Source organism: Budorcas taxicolor, chromosome 5 (assembly GCF_023091745.1).
Source record: "Budorcas taxicolor isolate Tak-1 chromosome 5, Takin1.1, whole genome shotgun sequence".
Classification (NCBI taxonomy): Eukaryota; Metazoa; Chordata; class Mammalia; order Artiodactyla; family Bovidae; genus Budorcas; species Budorcas taxicolor.
Window position 1 is genome coordinate 111831220 of NC_068914.1, and position 17960 is coordinate 111849179.

The 17960-nt window shown below is 43.1% G+C and overlaps 1 protein-coding gene across 2 annotated transcripts in view; it reads left to right on the plus strand.

Annotated features, from left to right (window-relative positions):
• The window catches only part of TXNRD1 (thioredoxin reductase 1), a 62645-nt gene extending 47866 nt beyond the window's left edge, over nt 1-14779 (plus strand). For both annotated transcript variants that reach the window (XM_052641403.1, XM_052641404.1), the window contains 4 exons: nt 525-632; nt 3012-3107; nt 7187-7321; nt 12930-14779. In XM_052641403.1, coding sequence (XP_052497363.1) covers nt 525-632; nt 3012-3107; nt 7187-7321; nt 12930-12992 — 402 coding nt within the window. In that variant the 3' untranslated portion in view covers nt 12993-14779. The remainder of the gene's footprint in view (nt 1-524; nt 633-3011; nt 3108-7186; nt 7322-12929) is intronic.
• The last annotated feature ends 3181 nt before the right edge of the window (nt 14780-17960 follow it).

Sequence of the window (17960 nt, forward strand, 5' to 3'; positions counted from 1 at the left end):
TGAATTTTAAAGCTGCTCTGATATTCCCACTATTGATGAGAACTGTGACATTGCTCAGTTAATTTATGTAGCTTTTTCAATATATTAAATTATTATCATAGATTTCTAAGAGTGAGGTTATTGGCCCAAAAACTGTAAAATGTTTTTATGGCTCTTGATTTGTATTACCTAATTGATTTTCCAGTAAAGTCTGTTAACTTCTGCATTAGTAACAGACTTTCAACATTGGGTGCCTGAGGATTGTTTTTGCTTTCTTTAAGGGAGAGAAAGCATGTGCTTATCAACGTGAGTTGGTAGCTGGATGAGAAGCCGCATGAGTCTCTCATTCATGACTACATGAATTCATTACATTCTTGACAGAATGTAAACCTCTGCTGAAGTATTATCACATCAGTTAATGGTTCTCAGTACAGCAGCCTTTTATTAGTCTACTTTTCTCTCCTCATTTTGAAGTTTTTTGAAGTATATGTTCTTCTGAGTTATAATCCCTCCCATCATAACTCCCTTCCTCTGTTTTGAAACAGTGCGACTATGAAAACGTTCCGACGACTGTTTTCACTCCTTTGGAATATGGGTCTTGTGGTCTTTCCGAGGAGAAAGCTGTGGAGAAATTTGGGGAAGAAAATGTTGAGGTAAGTTTTACTCTTCACTACTTACTACTCTTCCCTCCAAAATTTAAAATAATTTCTAGCATAAAGAGAAGCTGAAAAATAGTACAAAGAACTTTTGTATACCCATTTTCCAGATTCATGTATTAGTAACATTTTGCCCATTTGTTTTATCCTCTTCATAGTCTTCTTTATCTCCATGCATCTGTGTATTTCTTTTTCCTGAACCATTTAAGAGTAAGCTGAATGCCCCTCTACCCCTAAATGCTTTAATACCATGAACAAGGACATTTTCCTATCTAAGCACACGGTGGTTACTACTTTTAGACAGTTGGCTGTTGATATAATATTGTTATCTGACCAACCTTCCATTCGTCAGTTGGTCCGGTAATTCTTGGTTCTGTTTTTCAAAACCACTTTTACTGGTTTCTTTCTATTATTAATATGGTTAAAAAATGCAGGGAAAAAGACTAAAAAGTACCTACATTTCTACTGTTCTATTACCTTTTTTTTTTTCTACCATTAGCCTTTAATTTATAGCTAATGTTGCCAGTCACTTTATCCTATATATAGTCAAGGAAGGGATTCCCTTGTAGCTCAGTTGGTAAAGAATCTGCCTGCAGTACAGGAGACCCAGGTTCAGTTCCTAGGCCAGGAAGATCCCCTGGAGAAGGAAATGGCAACCCACTCCAGTATTCTTGCCTGGGAAATCCCATGGACGAGGAGCCTGGTGGGCTAGTTTATGGGGTCACTAGAGTCGGGCCCGACTTAGCTACTAAACCACCACCAATGTCAAGGAACTGCACATGAAGTAAACTACTTTTATATACACACATAATGCCATACAAAGGGTCTGCTGTTTCAAATCATTTGGGAAAAAAGTTTGCAGTAAAACCTAAAAGACCAGTTTTGTGAATCAGAGTACATTTTGTAATATGAAAGTCTATTTTAAACTTCTCAACAACTTCTTTTATTCTATATTTTAGTAATAACATGTAATATTGATCTATCAGTAATGTATTATTAGCATTTTTTTCTGGTTATAAGAATAGTATACTCATAGGAAATTTTCAAAATATTAAAAAAGGAAATTTTAATTCATGAAAAGATAACTGCTATTAATATTTTTGCATATTCTAGTCTAAGTATTTTATATATATATAATTTTGTGTTGGTATACATAGCTTAATTTTTAAAGTGTGATTAAGTTACATACAATTTTCTGTTGTACTTGACAGTTAGTATTAGATCATAAGCATTTCCCTCTAAAAGCACCATTTTAAAAAATGACTTGCAATATTTCCTCTCAGGGGTGCTACTATACAGTAATTTTTTGAGCCATTTTATTAGATTAATGTTTCACTATTATGAATAGAATGATGAACATCTTTGCTACTCATTGTCTCTTTCTCTGATTATTTTATGAGGATATATTGTGTCAAAATATAACTTAAATTTTAAGGTTCTTAATATTCTGTATTTTTTCAGATAAATTTTTGTATTTGTTTGATTAGAACTGGCATTTTTCATTATAAAGGCAAGGCATTTGAGTTGAAGAAATCTTGAAAAATACAAAGGAAATAGGAAACAATCACTCATAGACTTATGTTTATAACACAGCTGTCGTTAGTAGTTTTTAAAATCATTTTTTCCCCTGTGTAATTGTCGTGATACTATGATACTATACATTCAGTTTTGTAACCCACATTTATCAAAAAATTTATATCATATTACAAGGTAAAAGAATGTTATATAACGTTTAGATAATCAGTGTGTTTTTAAAATATCCTGCCAACCTTGTATGTTTTGAATCGAGGCTAGCAGTTGAAGGAGAAAAAATCCTGTTAGTCATCCAAGACGTAAGTTTATGAAATGTCAGTAAGGATGCCTGTGTCCTTTCATCTGTCTGTTATCTTTCCCTCCTTCCTTCCCTCCTTCAGTACTTTTGGTGGATAATTTCAGAGGAGATGTCTTTGGAAGTATTAAGTAAGAGAACTAGATAATTGCTATAATTGTTCCTGGCACCTTACTTGTTTCTTGCCCAAAGTTGTCATTCTTTTGAGGTAACAAGATAGCGTTGGTTTCTTTTTTTTAATGCAAGACGGAAAGTAATTACATGGCTTCTTTCTCTCATTTGCTTGCACTTTGTTGTTGTTACATAAGGTTGATTCACTGGAGCCTGAAGTATAATTAAGGGATGAGATTATGGCAAAAGGGTTGTCAACTATGAGTTTAAAGTTATTTACCTTCTGACCAGGTTCTTTATGTTCCATGAATTTTTTTGTTTAATAAAAGTCTAATTATTAAATATTAAAGAGCATCCACTGTCTTCACACCACAACTAATGTTTGACAAACATACTTCTTGATACGATGGGTCTAAATTGTGCTTCTGTCTTCCTAGGTTTACCATAGTTACTTTTGGCCATTGGAATGGACGATTCCATCAAGAGATAACAACAAATGTTATGCAAAAGTAGTCTGCAATATCAAAGACAATGTAAGTGCTATTCATATTTACTCCTTTCTGCTGATTTCATTTTATTTTTACTATGCACTCTGTTTTGATCACATGATACACACATTGCATTCTTTTAGTAATTCACCTGTGAGTCTCCCCAGCTGTGTGGACGTTACACTAGGGTGAGGCCCATGATGACACACATGGCCTGACTCCCCTCTGCATGAATGTGTTGTGGGCAGTCAGTCAGAACCAATGAAGCCATTGACTATCTAAAAATAATGACAGAACAAGAAAGGAGTAACCCAAGTTCGTATGCTAAGCAGCCAGCACTAGTGAGAAAGCTGGAATGGGGGAAATCTTAATTGGGTTCTGATTTAAGATTTCATTGCTTGCTGCTTTGTATAACAACTAGTAACAAAGACCTAAGGATAAACCCCCTGACCTCGCAGGCTTTGTTTCCATACCTACAAAGGGATGATTGGTTTTCAGACTTTTCTGACTGCTGCCCCCATTTTCTGTATTGTCACCCGGGACAAGTGTATGTCTGTGCACATGCTCTGTAAGTGTTCCGTGTGTGTGATGAGAACTCAGGATTTACTCTCTTAACAACTTTCATATCTAACTGGCAGCAGTGTTAGTTATATTATCCTGCTACACATTACACCACTGGGGCTTCCCAGGTGGCTCAGTGGTAAAGACTCTGTCTGCCATTGCAGGAGACGTGAGTTTGATCCCTGGGTCAGGAAGATCCCCTGGAGAAAGAAATGGCAACCCAGTCCTTTATTCTTGCCTGGGAAATCCCATGGGTGGAGGAGCCTGGTGGGCTGTACCGTCCACGGAGTGGCAAGAGTTGGACACGATTGAGCACTCATGTACACACGTTATACCTCGAGTGTTTCTTTAGTCTTATAATTGGAATTTTGTACCTTTCGACTAGGTTGATCCATTTCTCCCTTCCTGCATCCCCTACCTCTGGTAACCACAAATCTGATCTCTTTTTGTGAGCTTGTTTTCAAAGTATTAATGACTCATAGCACTGTGTTAAGTCCTGGTGTAGAACACAAAGGTTTGATTATTTGATATTTCTGTGCATTTCAAATGATCACCATGATAACTTAGTTACCATCTGTCACCATTCAAATTTATTACATAATTACTGACTGTATTCCCCACACTGTACATGACTGTATGGTGACTTACTTATTTTGTAACTGGAAGTCTGTACCTCTTGATCTCTCTTACCTTTGTGGGTTGAATCTTAACGAGAATTGGTATATTTTTAACTTAGTTGAGATCTCTTATTTTTCAAAAAGTATCCCCAGTAAAAATATAAACAACTAAAAGAATTCATATGTTAATAGCCTAATAAATTCATTTTTTTCATTTTGGGATTTGAGTATAATTGAGTGATTTATTCAGAGAAGGCAATGGCACCCCACTCCAGTACTTTTGCCTGGAAAATCCCATGGACAGAGGAGCCTGGAAGGCTGCAGTCCATGGGGTCGCTGAGGGTCGGACACGACTGAGTGACTTCACTTTCACGCTTTGGAGAAGGAAATGGCAACCCACTCCAGTGTTCTTGCCTGGAGAATCCCAGGACGGGGGAGCCTGGTGGGCTGCCGTCTATGGGGTTGCACAGAGTCAGACACGAAGTGATGTATTGGCTTAGTAACTACTGCTTTACACAGTAGCACAGTTGCAGATTGCTTTTTTGCAGAGTGCAGAGTTCTAGGAAAACCTGGATTTGCTGCAAAAAAACATCATCAATAGATACATTTAATAAATGGACATACTAGGATTACCTCTAGCAAGCTATACAGGATTGACATAGAGAACAGTTTTATGTAGAGTTTTGTCTTTTTAGATATAGTTTTAATAAGGTCATTTGTATGAGTATGCATTAGATACCATGCTGCTACAATCAAAAGGAGAGAATGCCACACATTCACGCTGGCAGTCTGACATCTCGTAGAAGATACTTCATTTGCATACAGCAGTCAGTGAAACCTCAAAAGTTTCCTTTATACCAAGCAAATCTATTTTAACTGTACTCAGTTCTCCTGTTCTTTTTTTTCTTTTACTGCTGTGACATTTGTTCAAATGGCATTTTTTTATATAATATGAAAAATAACTTTCACTACCAGTGAAAACTCATTTTAATTAAAATAACTGAGGATGGTATTGTTGGATGGTATTGCTGTCAATTATTTTCATAAACAAAGACAGTATTACAAGAGATGAATACTTTTCATTGCTCTTTTGTCATAAGCCATCTTATATAAAAGCTTGCTTCTGGTTTTTGACCATCCTTGGGGCAGGCTGTATTCGTTTTTAGTTCGGTCACTTCACAGTGACTGAATGTGCTTGGTTTTAAATAGTACTTGCTTGCTAGGCTTTTATTCTTTTTGTATGCTATACTTTTTATACACAGTGTATTTGAAATTTGCAGAAAGGAATAGGGCAAGTACCTACTGCAGACTCTGACTATTAACATGTTGGTGTATTTGCCCAGAGCTTCTCTTATGAGAGACAGACATTTACGTCACAGTTCGTAACTGTGGCAGTTCGTAATGCGTATGTGCTCAGTTGTGTCCTACTCTTTGCGACCCCATGGACTATAGCCCGCCAGGCTCCTCTGTCCATGGAATTTTTTAGGCAGGAATATTGGAATGGGTTGCCATTTCCTCCTCCAGGGGAACTGCCCCACCCAGGGATCAAACTCTGGTCTCCTGCCTTGGCAGGCAGATTCTTTACCCCTGAGCCACTGGGGAAGCTCACAGTTTATAATAGGCTATATTTACTTATTGAACATGTAAAGTGTGTCAGCCATTACTTAATGATCTACATGTACTAACTTCTTTAATCCTTGTATAATCCTGTGAGATACTGTGCTATTGTTATCCCCATTTTATAGACAAGGAAGCTGAAGTGTGGAAGTTAATTGTGCTAGGAGCTGGAATTCAGTTCAAGGCAACTAGAATCCATGCTGTTAACCTCTAGCCTAATCATCTTTCACATTTCTTCTTGGTCCTCCACCCCCATTCCTTCCCTGCCTCAGAGGACATACTCTCCTCACGTTGGGCTGTCTCATACTTTTATGAGACATACTGTTCATACTTTTATATATTTGCTGCCTATTATGTCCTGTAAACATCATACATCATGGTTTAAAGAAAGGTGGTATCCTCAGCTAAATAGAAGCCTGTACCTTTTCCTTTTTAATCTCACTTTTTGAGATCTATCCATATTATTGCATTTAAATCTAGTGTATTTTAAGAGCTAGTGTATTTTGTGCTTTATTTATCCATATGCACAACCCCTAATTGCCAAAATGAATAAAGCAAGAGTCTTAACATGAAGTGGATTACATACAGAAGGCTGTTCCTGACTGTTTCCAGGGAGCCATTGAACATCAGATAAGGCTCTGCACCTCATTGCCTGAGCTGCCTCGTCTGTTACAAGAGGGTTGGATGGGATGGGCCAGCCCAGAGCTTGGAAAGTCTGCACAGTAGAATGCAACAGGTTTCCCTGCTCTTGGCAGGGGTAGCCTGAGTTTGGATTTAGCATTTATTCAAAATGATTCTCACACAGGTAATTCAGAATTGCCAAATATTTTTCTCTTGCTTTCAAAAATGTTTTCACATTGGAAGGCTCTCAGGTTCTTCTGTCTACTCCCAAAACTTCAGTTTAAATGGTTTTTTAATTTGAATGGCTGCTCTTAAATGTTTCAGCTACCACAGGTGGTTTACCTGGAGCTTTGAGACAACCGGATAGAGATGAGGGGACCACTGGACAGCCCTTTGAAAACACTTTCCAACAGCCCTTTGAAAACACTTTCCAGAACATTTTGGTGCTTACGGGGTTGCACACATTTTTGCTTTTGCAAAGTGTTCTTCCTCATCATCACCAATGGCTGGTTCCTTCTCTTCCTTCTTGCTTAATGTGACCACAGTTCTGTATTAGCCCGTGCTGCAGTACCTTCAGCCTACACAGTTTTCAGCAGCAAGCATCAGTATTTCTGAATGGGTTTTTTTTTTTAGATTAGACTGGAAAAATATTCCAGGCTGTTAAGGAGGGAAAATTCTACATAATCGTATCACTTTTTTGTATCTTAGGAACGTGTTGTGGGCTTCCACATACTGGGTCCAAATGCTGGAGAGGTGACCCAGGGGTTTGCAGCGGCACTCAAATGTGGGCTGACCAAGGACCAGCTGGACAGCACCATCGGGATCCACCCTGTTTGTGCAGAGGTGCGTCTCCACAGTTTCTTTATTATTATTATGTTTTCTCCACACTTTCTTATTATTATATTTTCTCCACACTTTCAATTAAGGCTAGATAGTGCCTGTCTGTGTGTGCTCAGTCATGTCTGACTCTTTGTGACCCCCATGGGCTGTAGCCCACCAGGCTTCTCTGACAGTGGGATCCTCCAGGCAAGAATACTGGAGTGGGTTACCATTTCCTACTCTAGGGGATCTTCCCGATCTAGGGATCGGACCCGAGCCTCTTGTGTCTCCTACATTGGCAGGCGGATTCTTTACCACTACACCACCTGGAAAGCCCACTAGATAGTACTGTCGTGCTGCTGAATAGTAAAAATGATGAGAGTGATTTATACGGATATGCTTCAAGTCGTTTATCATGTGTCATAAATTATTTTCATGGCAATCAGCTGATGATGACATTCGTACTCAAAACGAGCGTCAGTGCTAGTTATCCCTGAGCTACCTGCAGGCTAATGATGGTGTCTCCCTTGTTAGCTTTCAGTGTCAAAGGATGAGAAAGCGAAGCTTGTGAAAGAAAGATCAAGCCAATGACAGTAGAGCTGGAAGCTTCCCAGCGGGGCCTCCGGGTGTCAGCGTTTCTCCACACCCGTCAGTGCTCATCCATGGGCCAGTTACATATCGTGCTGCCACTAAGTAGGGCTTGTAGGCCAGGCACGCGTCCACTGGAAAGCCTGGAGGCCGGGGGAGGTACACATCAAAAGGCTTGGGAACGGAGCTGAGAAGTGCAGCCTGGAAGGATGTTCTCGTTTCCTTTTGCTCTGTCTTTTCCCTGAGTGTCTTCCTCTATACTAATATGCACCTGTTTAGTGACCAGGTCATTAATCACAGGAAACTTTGTATATGTTGTTTTGTTCTGGGTTTTATTTGTTGTTTTGTTTTTGAAAACTTGTTTTTGTGAAGTAAAACTGAATTTTGAAAAATGATACATAAAAATTGAAAAGAGAATAGATTTTTAAAAGCTCTTGAAGATTGTGCAGTGTATCTTTTATTCAGTGTCATGACTAAGACTGTCTAGGGAAGGAGGGGAGCCAGTTAGTGTCATTCTTTTTCAAAAACAGTGTGTTGGATTCTTGGGGCTGACATAACGCACTGTTGCAACTTAGGCGTTTAGAAACAGCAGGAATGTCTTCTATGAGAGTGCTGGAGGCCAGGGTCTGAAAGCAGGGCCGTGCTCCCTCCAGGGCCCCTGGAGACGAGGCCTTCCTTGCCTTTATAGCCTCTGCCTCTGGCTTCATGTGGCCTTACCTGCTGTGTGTCTGGGTCCAGATTTCTCTCCTACTGTAAGGGCATGGATTAAGGCCCTGCTGATCCAGCATGGTTTCGTTTTCACTTGGTTACATCTGCAGAGACCCTGTTTCCAACCAAAGTCACGACATTCACGGGCACTGAGGCCTAGGACTTGAGCTTCTCTTTCTGGAGGACTTTATTCAACCCACAACGGTGGGTATGGTTAAAGTCTCGGATACTTTAAAACAGCAGTCATCCTCAACCAGGATAAAGACATCCCTTCCCAACTTGGCTATGGGAGCGTCTAGTTCTTTAATCTGAACGTGGTTCTCAGCAGACTGGTTAAAGGCTGACGTGAGCGTGGCTCCTGCTGCCTCCCTAGTTGTGTCGTGTCATGTCATGACCCAGTGGCGGCACGCGGCACTGTCTGCAGGCTGACTGCCAGCTGGGCAGAGAGGTGCGGTGGAGAAGGCAGGCGTCCCCCTGAAGTCCAGGCCTGCGGAGAGGTCAGCCGGAGGCCTGTGCCCGCGCTGCACCTGGCATGCTGGAAACCCTCCTGAAGCGTGTGCCGCTGTGCGCCTCCATCTGCTGTTTCTCGTATGACTTTGAAGCTCAGAGGTGAACATTCACTCTTTTCATAGCGCTTTTCTCTTTGTCTTGTTTCCATGGAGGCAACTGATTAATGAGATTTAAAAACTGGCTGCCATTGTCTCCCTCTGAGTGCATTTATTGTGCAGCTGTGTGCCTAGCTCCGTGCTGGGTGCTGGCGAGCAGCAGGGGTTTGAGTCAGAGCAGCCAGGCGGGTGAGGGAAGGGCCGGGCACACATCTGGGTGGTGGGGGCTCAGGACAAGTGCACTGTGGCGTTGGGGGCAGTTCTCGCACAAGAGGAGAAGCACGCATTCGTGTCAGCCAGTCCGAGGTAGCACCAAGTACGAGAACCCTGTGTGGCAGAGATCATGGTTTATTCGGGGACCTGAAGGCCCTCAGGACTGCTGTCGCAGTGCCACACCAGCTGTGGGTGGTTTGTACCATTTCAGTAAAAGAACCTGGGTGATTGCACAGCCTTTGGCTCCGAAGTAGTTCCCTATAGGAGCTGACGCATTCCTCGGTGGAGGCTTTGCTTTTTTGGAGGAAAATAGTTTCCACGGGGTTTCCTTCTGGAGTCGCTGTGGGAGGAGGAGAGACTACTGGTGTTTTGATGAAAGCCCCTCGGTGTTGGTGAGAGAGGAATTCTCAAGGTCTGAGGTGTCAGTGACACACGAGCGTTATTCAGTTTGAGGTTGGTGTGATGGTTGTTTATCCTGGACATCTGAGCAGTAATAATTGAAGAAACTGATCACATGTGATTTTGAGTAGTAGTTTCAACTAATTAAGTTTATCTGTAAAGAAAAAATAATGGCTTAAGAAGAAGGAGCATCAGAGACAAGACCTGTGAAATGTCTTAAATGAATTTTAGTGCCAGACATCGAAAGTTTTGTTTCATTAATAGTCAACAAAATCCCAGTCTGCAGTGGATGGGGTGGGGGGATCTTGTAAGGCTCGGAGGGGTTGGCTGGGTAAGAGATGTACATGCCTCCCATAGTGTTTATTTACCCTTTTGTTAGAGTGTTCTTTGTCCTGGGATCAAGAAGCTGCCTCTGCTCGTTTTTTTCAAGTATATTTTTAGGACAATTGTAAATCAGGGCTGTGCGTATAAGATCCATGTAGGAATTGACCCTGTTTGTTTTTTTCTGTATAGACTAACCAGCAATGGCGGTTTGGCTTCCTCCGTGTCTTTAACATGTTTCCAGTAGAAGAGAAATAGATAAGAGCTCTTTCTTTCCCCCTTCGTTTCTTTCCATTTTTGATGGGTTTAGTTTTTTATCCTTGGAGAAGTTAATGGCAACCCACTCCAGTACTCTTGCCTGGAAACTCCCATGGACGGAGGAGCCTGGTAGGCTGCAGTCCATGGAGTCGCGAAGAATCAGACACAACTGAGCGACTTCACTTTCACTTTTCACTTTCATGCATTGGAGAAGGAAATGGCACCCCACTCCAGCGTTCTTGCCTGGAGAATCCCAAGGACAGAGGAGCCTGGTAGGCTGCCGTCTACAGGGTCGCACAGAGTCAGACATGACTGAAGCGACTTAGCAGCAGTTTTTTATCCACACATCCTACAAGTTCTATTTCTAAATTAATTCCTGAGGAATAAAACATAAGCTTGCAAATTCACAAGCATGAAATTGGCTTTAATGTATTCCCTTGCTCATTATTTTTCTTTCTTTAGAAAATTGGAAAGAGAGCATGTTTGATGGTATTTTAAATTGCCTGTAATACCAGCATCCGAACACAGCTATTTTCATTATTGCATATTATCTTGCTGATCTCATCCACAGTCACACATTTTTTTTTAAACAAAGGAGTTATATTGCTCTTCAAAAAATAGTTGTACTAGTTTATAGTGCCATCAGCTTTGAATTTGAGTGCTCGTGAAAATATTGCAAAATTCAGTGTAACTTTTTCTGTAATAAGTTCAAAAGAAAGGACTATTTCAAGCCTTTTCACATATCTTTGTTAATAAGGATGAACTTCTTATAATTATTATTTTTGGGAATGTGAATTGTTCTCACATTTTCTTCTGGGTTCATGCTTTAAATGTTTTACTAGCCATTATTACTTGGGTCTGACTTTTTTTGCAGTGCTGCTGATAAATTGGCATAGAGGGGAAAAAAAGGCTTTGTCACTAAGACTAAGGATTTTTCTCAGTATTGTTCCTCCTTTACACAGAAGTGTTTTCCCCTCTTATTCACAAGTATTTTTGATGCTGATTCCTATTGCTTTGACCTGTAGAAGTCAAAACGGCCTCAATTTCTTGTGCTTTCCTCTTTGTATTAAAAATCAGGAAACCAAATATTTCTTGAAAATCAAAGATGCAGCTGACCAAAGAGGGTGTCCAGGTATGCTGACAATAAGTCTTGCTTCCACTGGGGACTCTCCCAAATCAGCCATGGCTTCTTGTCTCAGTGAGACACTCACTGGCTCGCTGAAGTGAAGTGAAGTGAAAGTCGCTCAGTCGTGTCCAACTCTTTGTGACCCTATGGACTATACAGTCCATGGAATTCTCCAGGCCACAGTACTGGAGTGGGTAGCCTTTCCCTTCTCCAGGGGATCTTCCCAACCCAGGGATCGAACCCAGGTCTCCCACATTGCTAAACACAAAATTACTTTGTTTTTATGCCTGAGCAGTATGGATAGTCAGTTTGGGTGTGGTTTTGTTTTTCCTGTATGCCTTGTGGGGCTTTGAGGTCATCACGGATCAGCTGCAGCCCAGCTCCCTGCTGTCGTCACTCCAGGACCCAGCTGACAGGGCAGCTTCTTCTGGGGCCACTGTGGCTTAATGGCAGAGAGACAGGAGGTGCAGGAAGAGCACCTTGGTGATCAGGGCTTGTGTTCCCAAGTGATGCTTTCCACTTCCCCTCCTCGGCCAGAGCAACCCCCTGTCCCTGACATCCATGTCCAGTAGGGCAGGAATGTATGACATGTCCATACAGGGTCATCGCAGGGAGGTGAAGGCACCATCTGTTTTGGAAACAAAATGATCACAGTAGGGTTAACATGAAGAAGGATCAGATTTGACAAAAAAGAAACAAGATACCTAAGACTTACTAAATGATGATATATCAACAGTGGTGGAAATAGAGGAATTAAGAATCAGTTCCAAGCTCATGGCCTGCGCAGCCAAGTAGTGGTGATGCCGATCACTGGGAGGAGCTGGGTTAAGGGAAGACAGGGTCAGTGCTGGACAGAGTTAAGTCTGAAGAGGTGTGGGTCCGGTCTTACTGTCGTGGAGCTCAGGAGAGACGGTGGCTGGAGAGGCCCAGCTTCAACGGATCTCTCCAGCTGATTCAACCTGCCTGAAAGGGAGTAGTCGACTGAAGGAGATCATGATAAGAGTGTCTAAAGGGAGAGAGGATCAGCTCAGGAGCCGGGGACACACACAGAGTTCTAACCACATTATGAGGCTGTCTGAGCTGGGCACAAGGGTATTTGGAATAGTACGCTTTATTCCCTTCTGTGTATCCAGAATATTCCATGGTGCGTTTCTTTTAGAGAATTAATAAGCAACCAGGGAGATTGTTTTAATCACTTCATAAATCACATGCTAATAATAAGTGCTCTATTAGATAGAGCCTACATTTTCTCTGCTTTACCTTGGTGAAATGCTTACCTTGGTCGTATTATCCTCTGTTGTACACATTTTAAGTACTCGGCCAAGTCATCCTTTGTACATATGGTGTTATCTCAACTGGTCTGCTAACTTTCGTCCCAGTGTCTGAAGCTCTCATGTTGTCTCCACCCCTGCAGGTGTTCACGACTCTGTCGGTGACCAAGCGCTCCGGGGGAAACATCCTCCAGACCGGTTGCTGAGGTTAAGCCCCAGTGTAGATGCTGCCGCCTAGACTCCAAACCACTGATGTGTTTCTTGCCCAAGTCCAAGGCGAAGTGCTGCGAAAGGCTCTCGGGTTTGGCACCTGCGTGTCCGTGCTTACACTCCCCGAGGCCCCCTTGGATCTCGCGGGTGGGAGGTGATTGGTGGAAGGCAGGCAGCATTTGCATTGGGGTTACTGTGATGTACTCAAAACTGGCTTTTGGCAGAGCATCAGAGTGATGCGTCCATGAAGTCACCAGCCCCAAGCCCCTCGCGGTGGGTGGTGATGGAACCGTCAAAGCAGTTTTCTCTTGGCCTTTCCTTTGTGGGTTTTCTTACGTTCACCGTCAAGCTTTCTAATGTTGTTTCTTTTTTTCACTTTTTCTCCTCGGTGTTAGTGATACTAGAGATGATAGCAAACAATTTTGGTCCCAAAGCAGGTCATGGCTACCATGTGCAAATACAAGTGACTCACCGCCGGGAAAGCATGGGGAAGCTCCCAGGCTTGTCCCAGGAGAGACCGCCCTGTGGCCCAAGTCTCCTCCCAGAACCAGGGAAGCACGGTTGGCCAGTTTGCTCACGTGCCACACCACTGGTGATTGTTTTTAGTTCTGTTTGGAAAAGGCAGTGGCTACCCGGCCAGCCTATCTGAAGGAGTCTCCACCGCAGAGGACTCGCTAATGCAGTGTGGTTTCCACGTTCTTCATCATGGAGGCAGATGTACACCTGAAAAGGGGAAAAACAAAAGACGTCTTTATTTAGCCTGTTGTGTGCTGGTCTAAGTGAGCTGAGATCTGTTGCAATGGAAAACATTTAGTGCTTGTTTAAAACTGTTTTGGGGAGTAGCTTTTGCTTTAAGCTGAAATCACAAGATACCAGAGCTTTATTTTTCATGTGTGCTAGGTATCTATCCCTTTGAGAACTACATTCATAGGAAAAAAAAAGGCTTCTACACTTGACAATTTAACTCCTGTGGTAATTGCTTTGTTTTTAAAAGGAAGCTGTTAATATCATAATTTATTATTTTTGAACACAGGTGGATGTGAAGGATTTTCATTTAAAAACCAAGTGGTTTTGACTTTTTCTATTGACCGTACTTGGTGGAATTTGGGCAGAAGTGTTTATGCTCTGCTGGCATTCGAACTCGGATTATCACCAAGAGGTATTAACCCTGCAGTTAGAGATTTCCAGCTACAGCTACTGACAATGCATTATATCTAGGCCGTTTCCCCTCTACAGAAGTAGGATGTTAAACATGTTGTAGACGGCAGGCCTCCCACCAGCAGTTCTTGTAGCCCCCCAGCCCTCTTTTTGGGTCTTCCCTCTGTGTGTGTTTCTCAGCCACAACACTGAGCGGTCGATTCAAAGTACATTTCTCGATCACCTCAGGGAACTCGGTGTCTGCCCAGCATTCGGTCAGCAGGGCCTCTGACCTCGCCTGTCCCACAGCCCTGCCTCAGCCCACCCCATCTGGTTGTGTGGAGAGAAGGGAAAAGGAAAAAGAGAGGGGAATTGAGGCAGCTGACTGTGTTCGGTTTTATTTATTATTTTTTTAATTTTTTATTTTCTCCTCCAAGTCTGCCAATTTCTGAAACTAGAACACAGGCAATACAGGGTGAGCAAGCCTAATCATGTTGTGATTCTGTCTTCTTCGTGGAATGGAATATTCTGCCCCCACAAGAAGAGTCCGACCTTACAGACTTGTCTCTGTAATCGCCCGGTGTATTGAAACTCATTAAATTCCATGTATTTTTGTTATAAATCTTCTGGAAGAAAAAAAAAGCAATGTGAAACATTAAAAGGTATTAATATCCACTGTGTTGTGCCTTCTTACTGAATGGTAGTCCCGGGCTCGTTTGCCTGAGAACTGAATGGACGTCAGGGCTCATGTTGGTGGTGCTGAGAATTTGGTGCTCAGTTTCATTGATGCCGCACTGCCAGGCCTGGTCGATATGCTGAGGTTCATATTTTAGTCTTGTTGACCCCTTGGCAGGTAGCGTGTGAGACTTCTCAGCCTCCATACTTGGGGCTTCCCCAGGGGCTCAGTGGTAAAGAATCTGCCTGCAGTGTGGGAGACCCTGATTCGATCCCTGGACCAGGAAGATCCCCTGGAGAAGGGCATGGCAACTTACTCCAGTATTCTTGCCTGGAGAATCCCCTGGACAGAGGAGCCTAGCAGGTCACAAAAGGACATGACTGAAGCAACTTGGCACTTAGCACGCACATATTTGCACCAGCCAATTCTTTATAATGAATCTATTACCTGTATCTATCTACCTACCCATCCCCTACTGGTCCACTTTATCTAGAGAACTTGGACCAAAACAAACAGATCTCACCTCTGAAGATGTGTGTGGTCAGGTAGGGTTGGGTGAATGTACTCAATTACTCCTTCGTCTCCTCCACAGATACTAGGTACCAGGTACTGTTCTAGGCAGGCGAGTTCAGCAGTCCACAAGAAACATCAGTAATCCTCGTCAAAAATTACATAGAAGGAAACAAGCAAAAAGAACTAAATAGGTCAATTGTTTTGAATGTTAGATGGTGTTAAGTACCCTGGAGAAAAACCTAAGCAGGGAAGGGAAGAGGTCTGTAGGGCGTGGGGAGTGGAATTTTAATGAAGGTGGTGGAGGTAGACCCCATAGAGAAGGTGACATTTGAAGACAGAAGTGAAAGGAATCCTGGGCGAAAGCATTCCAGGCAGAGGTCACCAAATGTAAAGGCCCTGAGGCAGAGAAGGACTGGGTTGGGGAAATGTCAGGAGTGTAGCATGGTGGGTGAAGCAGAGAAAGAATGAGTCAAGGTCAGAGATAACAGGAAGGGGCAAGTCAGGTAGGATCTAGAGTGGGAGCCGTTGGAGGGCTCTGAGCAGAGGAGGGTTGACACCACTCCCAGGTGGCCAGGAGCACTGGGGCGGCTGGGCTGAGGGCAGCCTGAGGCTTTGTGCCAGGTGGAGGGCGCTGCCGTGATGGAGGGAGAGGGATGATGCTTTAGCTGAAGGTGAGAGTAGAACCAGTAGGACAGATGGAGTATCTGAGAGTAGAGCCAATAGGACATAGTGTAGGACTGAATGTGGGGTGGGAGAAAGAAGGATGATTCCCCCATTGGGGCTTCAACACTGGAAGGATTGAGGCTAGAGGTGCCATTTCACTGAGATGGGAAAACTGGAGGAGGGGCAGATTAGAGGGGAATACCAGAAGCTCGAGTTTAGGGTGGTGGGTCTCAGGTGCAGGAGGCAGAGGTGGTGCTGGGTTTGAGTCAGCGTCTACACAGCAGGTGTAACGGCAGCCATGAGACGAGTTGGTGTTGAAGGAGGGAAGGGTGTAAGGGCAGGTTTGGGCCCTGTACAACTCGGAACTAGACTCTACACCCTCAGCTCCTCACTTTTATCCACTGCTGCTGCTGCTGCTAAGTCACTTCAGTCGTGTCCGACTCTGTGCGACCCCAGAGACGGCAGCCCACCAGGCTCCCCTGTCCCTGGGATTCTCCAGGCAAGAACACTGGAGTGGGTTACCATTTCTCATCCACTAAGTACTATGAAAAAAAGACCTAGTGTTTAAAAGACATTTGAGACCTTTTACAAAATGCTTTAAAATATGAAGGGAAAAAAAAATCAATGCAGCAAAATTGTAATGGACAAATCTTTAAATGCCTCCGATAGTATTATTTTAGCCAATCAAATACCATTGGATCCATTGCCCCTATATTTGTTTTTTTGTATTTGGTTTAATTTTCTTTTCTTCGCTGCACTGGGTCTTCATTGCACTGCGAGAGCTCCAGAGCATGCAGGCTCAGTAGCTGTGGCCTGTGGGCTTAGTTGCTCCCTGGCATATGGGATCTTAGTTTCCTGACCAGGGATTGAACCTGCATCCCCTGCATTGGAAAGCGAATTCTTAACCGCTGGACCACCAGAGAAGCCCCCACTGCTCGTGTATTTGTAAATGTTAGATCGAACACAGGAAGGGCTCCCTTCATTATATTTGCAATGATGTGGGAGTAACTCAAGCAAGCACAAGGGCGTGGGGATAACAAAGGCCTTAAATTGGCCGTGAGTGGAGCTATAAAGAGATGAGACATTATTAATGAGAACTGCAGTCAGAAAGTAGAACTGTACCTTCAGGTCATTTTATGTGCAGTGACTTGTTCTGTTAATCTTTGTAAGATTAACCCTCAGAACTGTGGGACCCTTTTTTCAGGCGAGCAAAGTAAGGCTGGGACTCACTTGGTCTTTTATGCCAGCTCACGTGGCTTGTAAAGTGCAGAAAGAGAAGGTGCGCCGCCTAGTGTCTACCTCTGTGAAGAGCAGGCTGCTGCTCTGCAGCCCTGCTGTTACTGCTGCTAAGTCGCTTCAGTCGTGTCCGACTCTGTGCGACCCCATAGACGACAGCCCAACAGGCTCCCCCGTCCCTGGGATTCTCCAGGCAAGAACATTGGAGTGGGTTGCCATTTCCTTCTCCAATGCATGAAAGTGAAAAGTGAAAGTGAAGTCGCTCAGTCGTGTCCAACTCTTCACGACCCCATGGACTGCAGCCCACCAGGCTCCTCCATCCGTGGGATTTTCCAGGCAAGAGTACGGGAGTGGGGTGCCATTGCCTTCTCCGGAAGAAACAAAGCCACAGAACTAAAAAGTTGCAGAAAATCAAAAGAAAAAGAAAAATACCTTAGCAGATAATGCCAGAGAAACTCAATTATTGTATGTATAACTATAAAACAGCACGAAAACTAGGCATAAAACAGAGTGAAGACCTAAATATATATCGTACAGCCATAAAGTTTATGTGGTAAATACTGAAAATATCTCTGTAATGTAGAGGTGTAGAAAAACTTCAGATACCATGGCCTCAAGGTATAAACCACAGGGAATGTCCTGGCAGTCCAGTGGTTAAGACTCCATCTCTTACTGATGTGGGCCTGGGCTCAATTCCTGGTTGGGGAATTAAGATCCCACAAGCTGAATATTGTGGCCC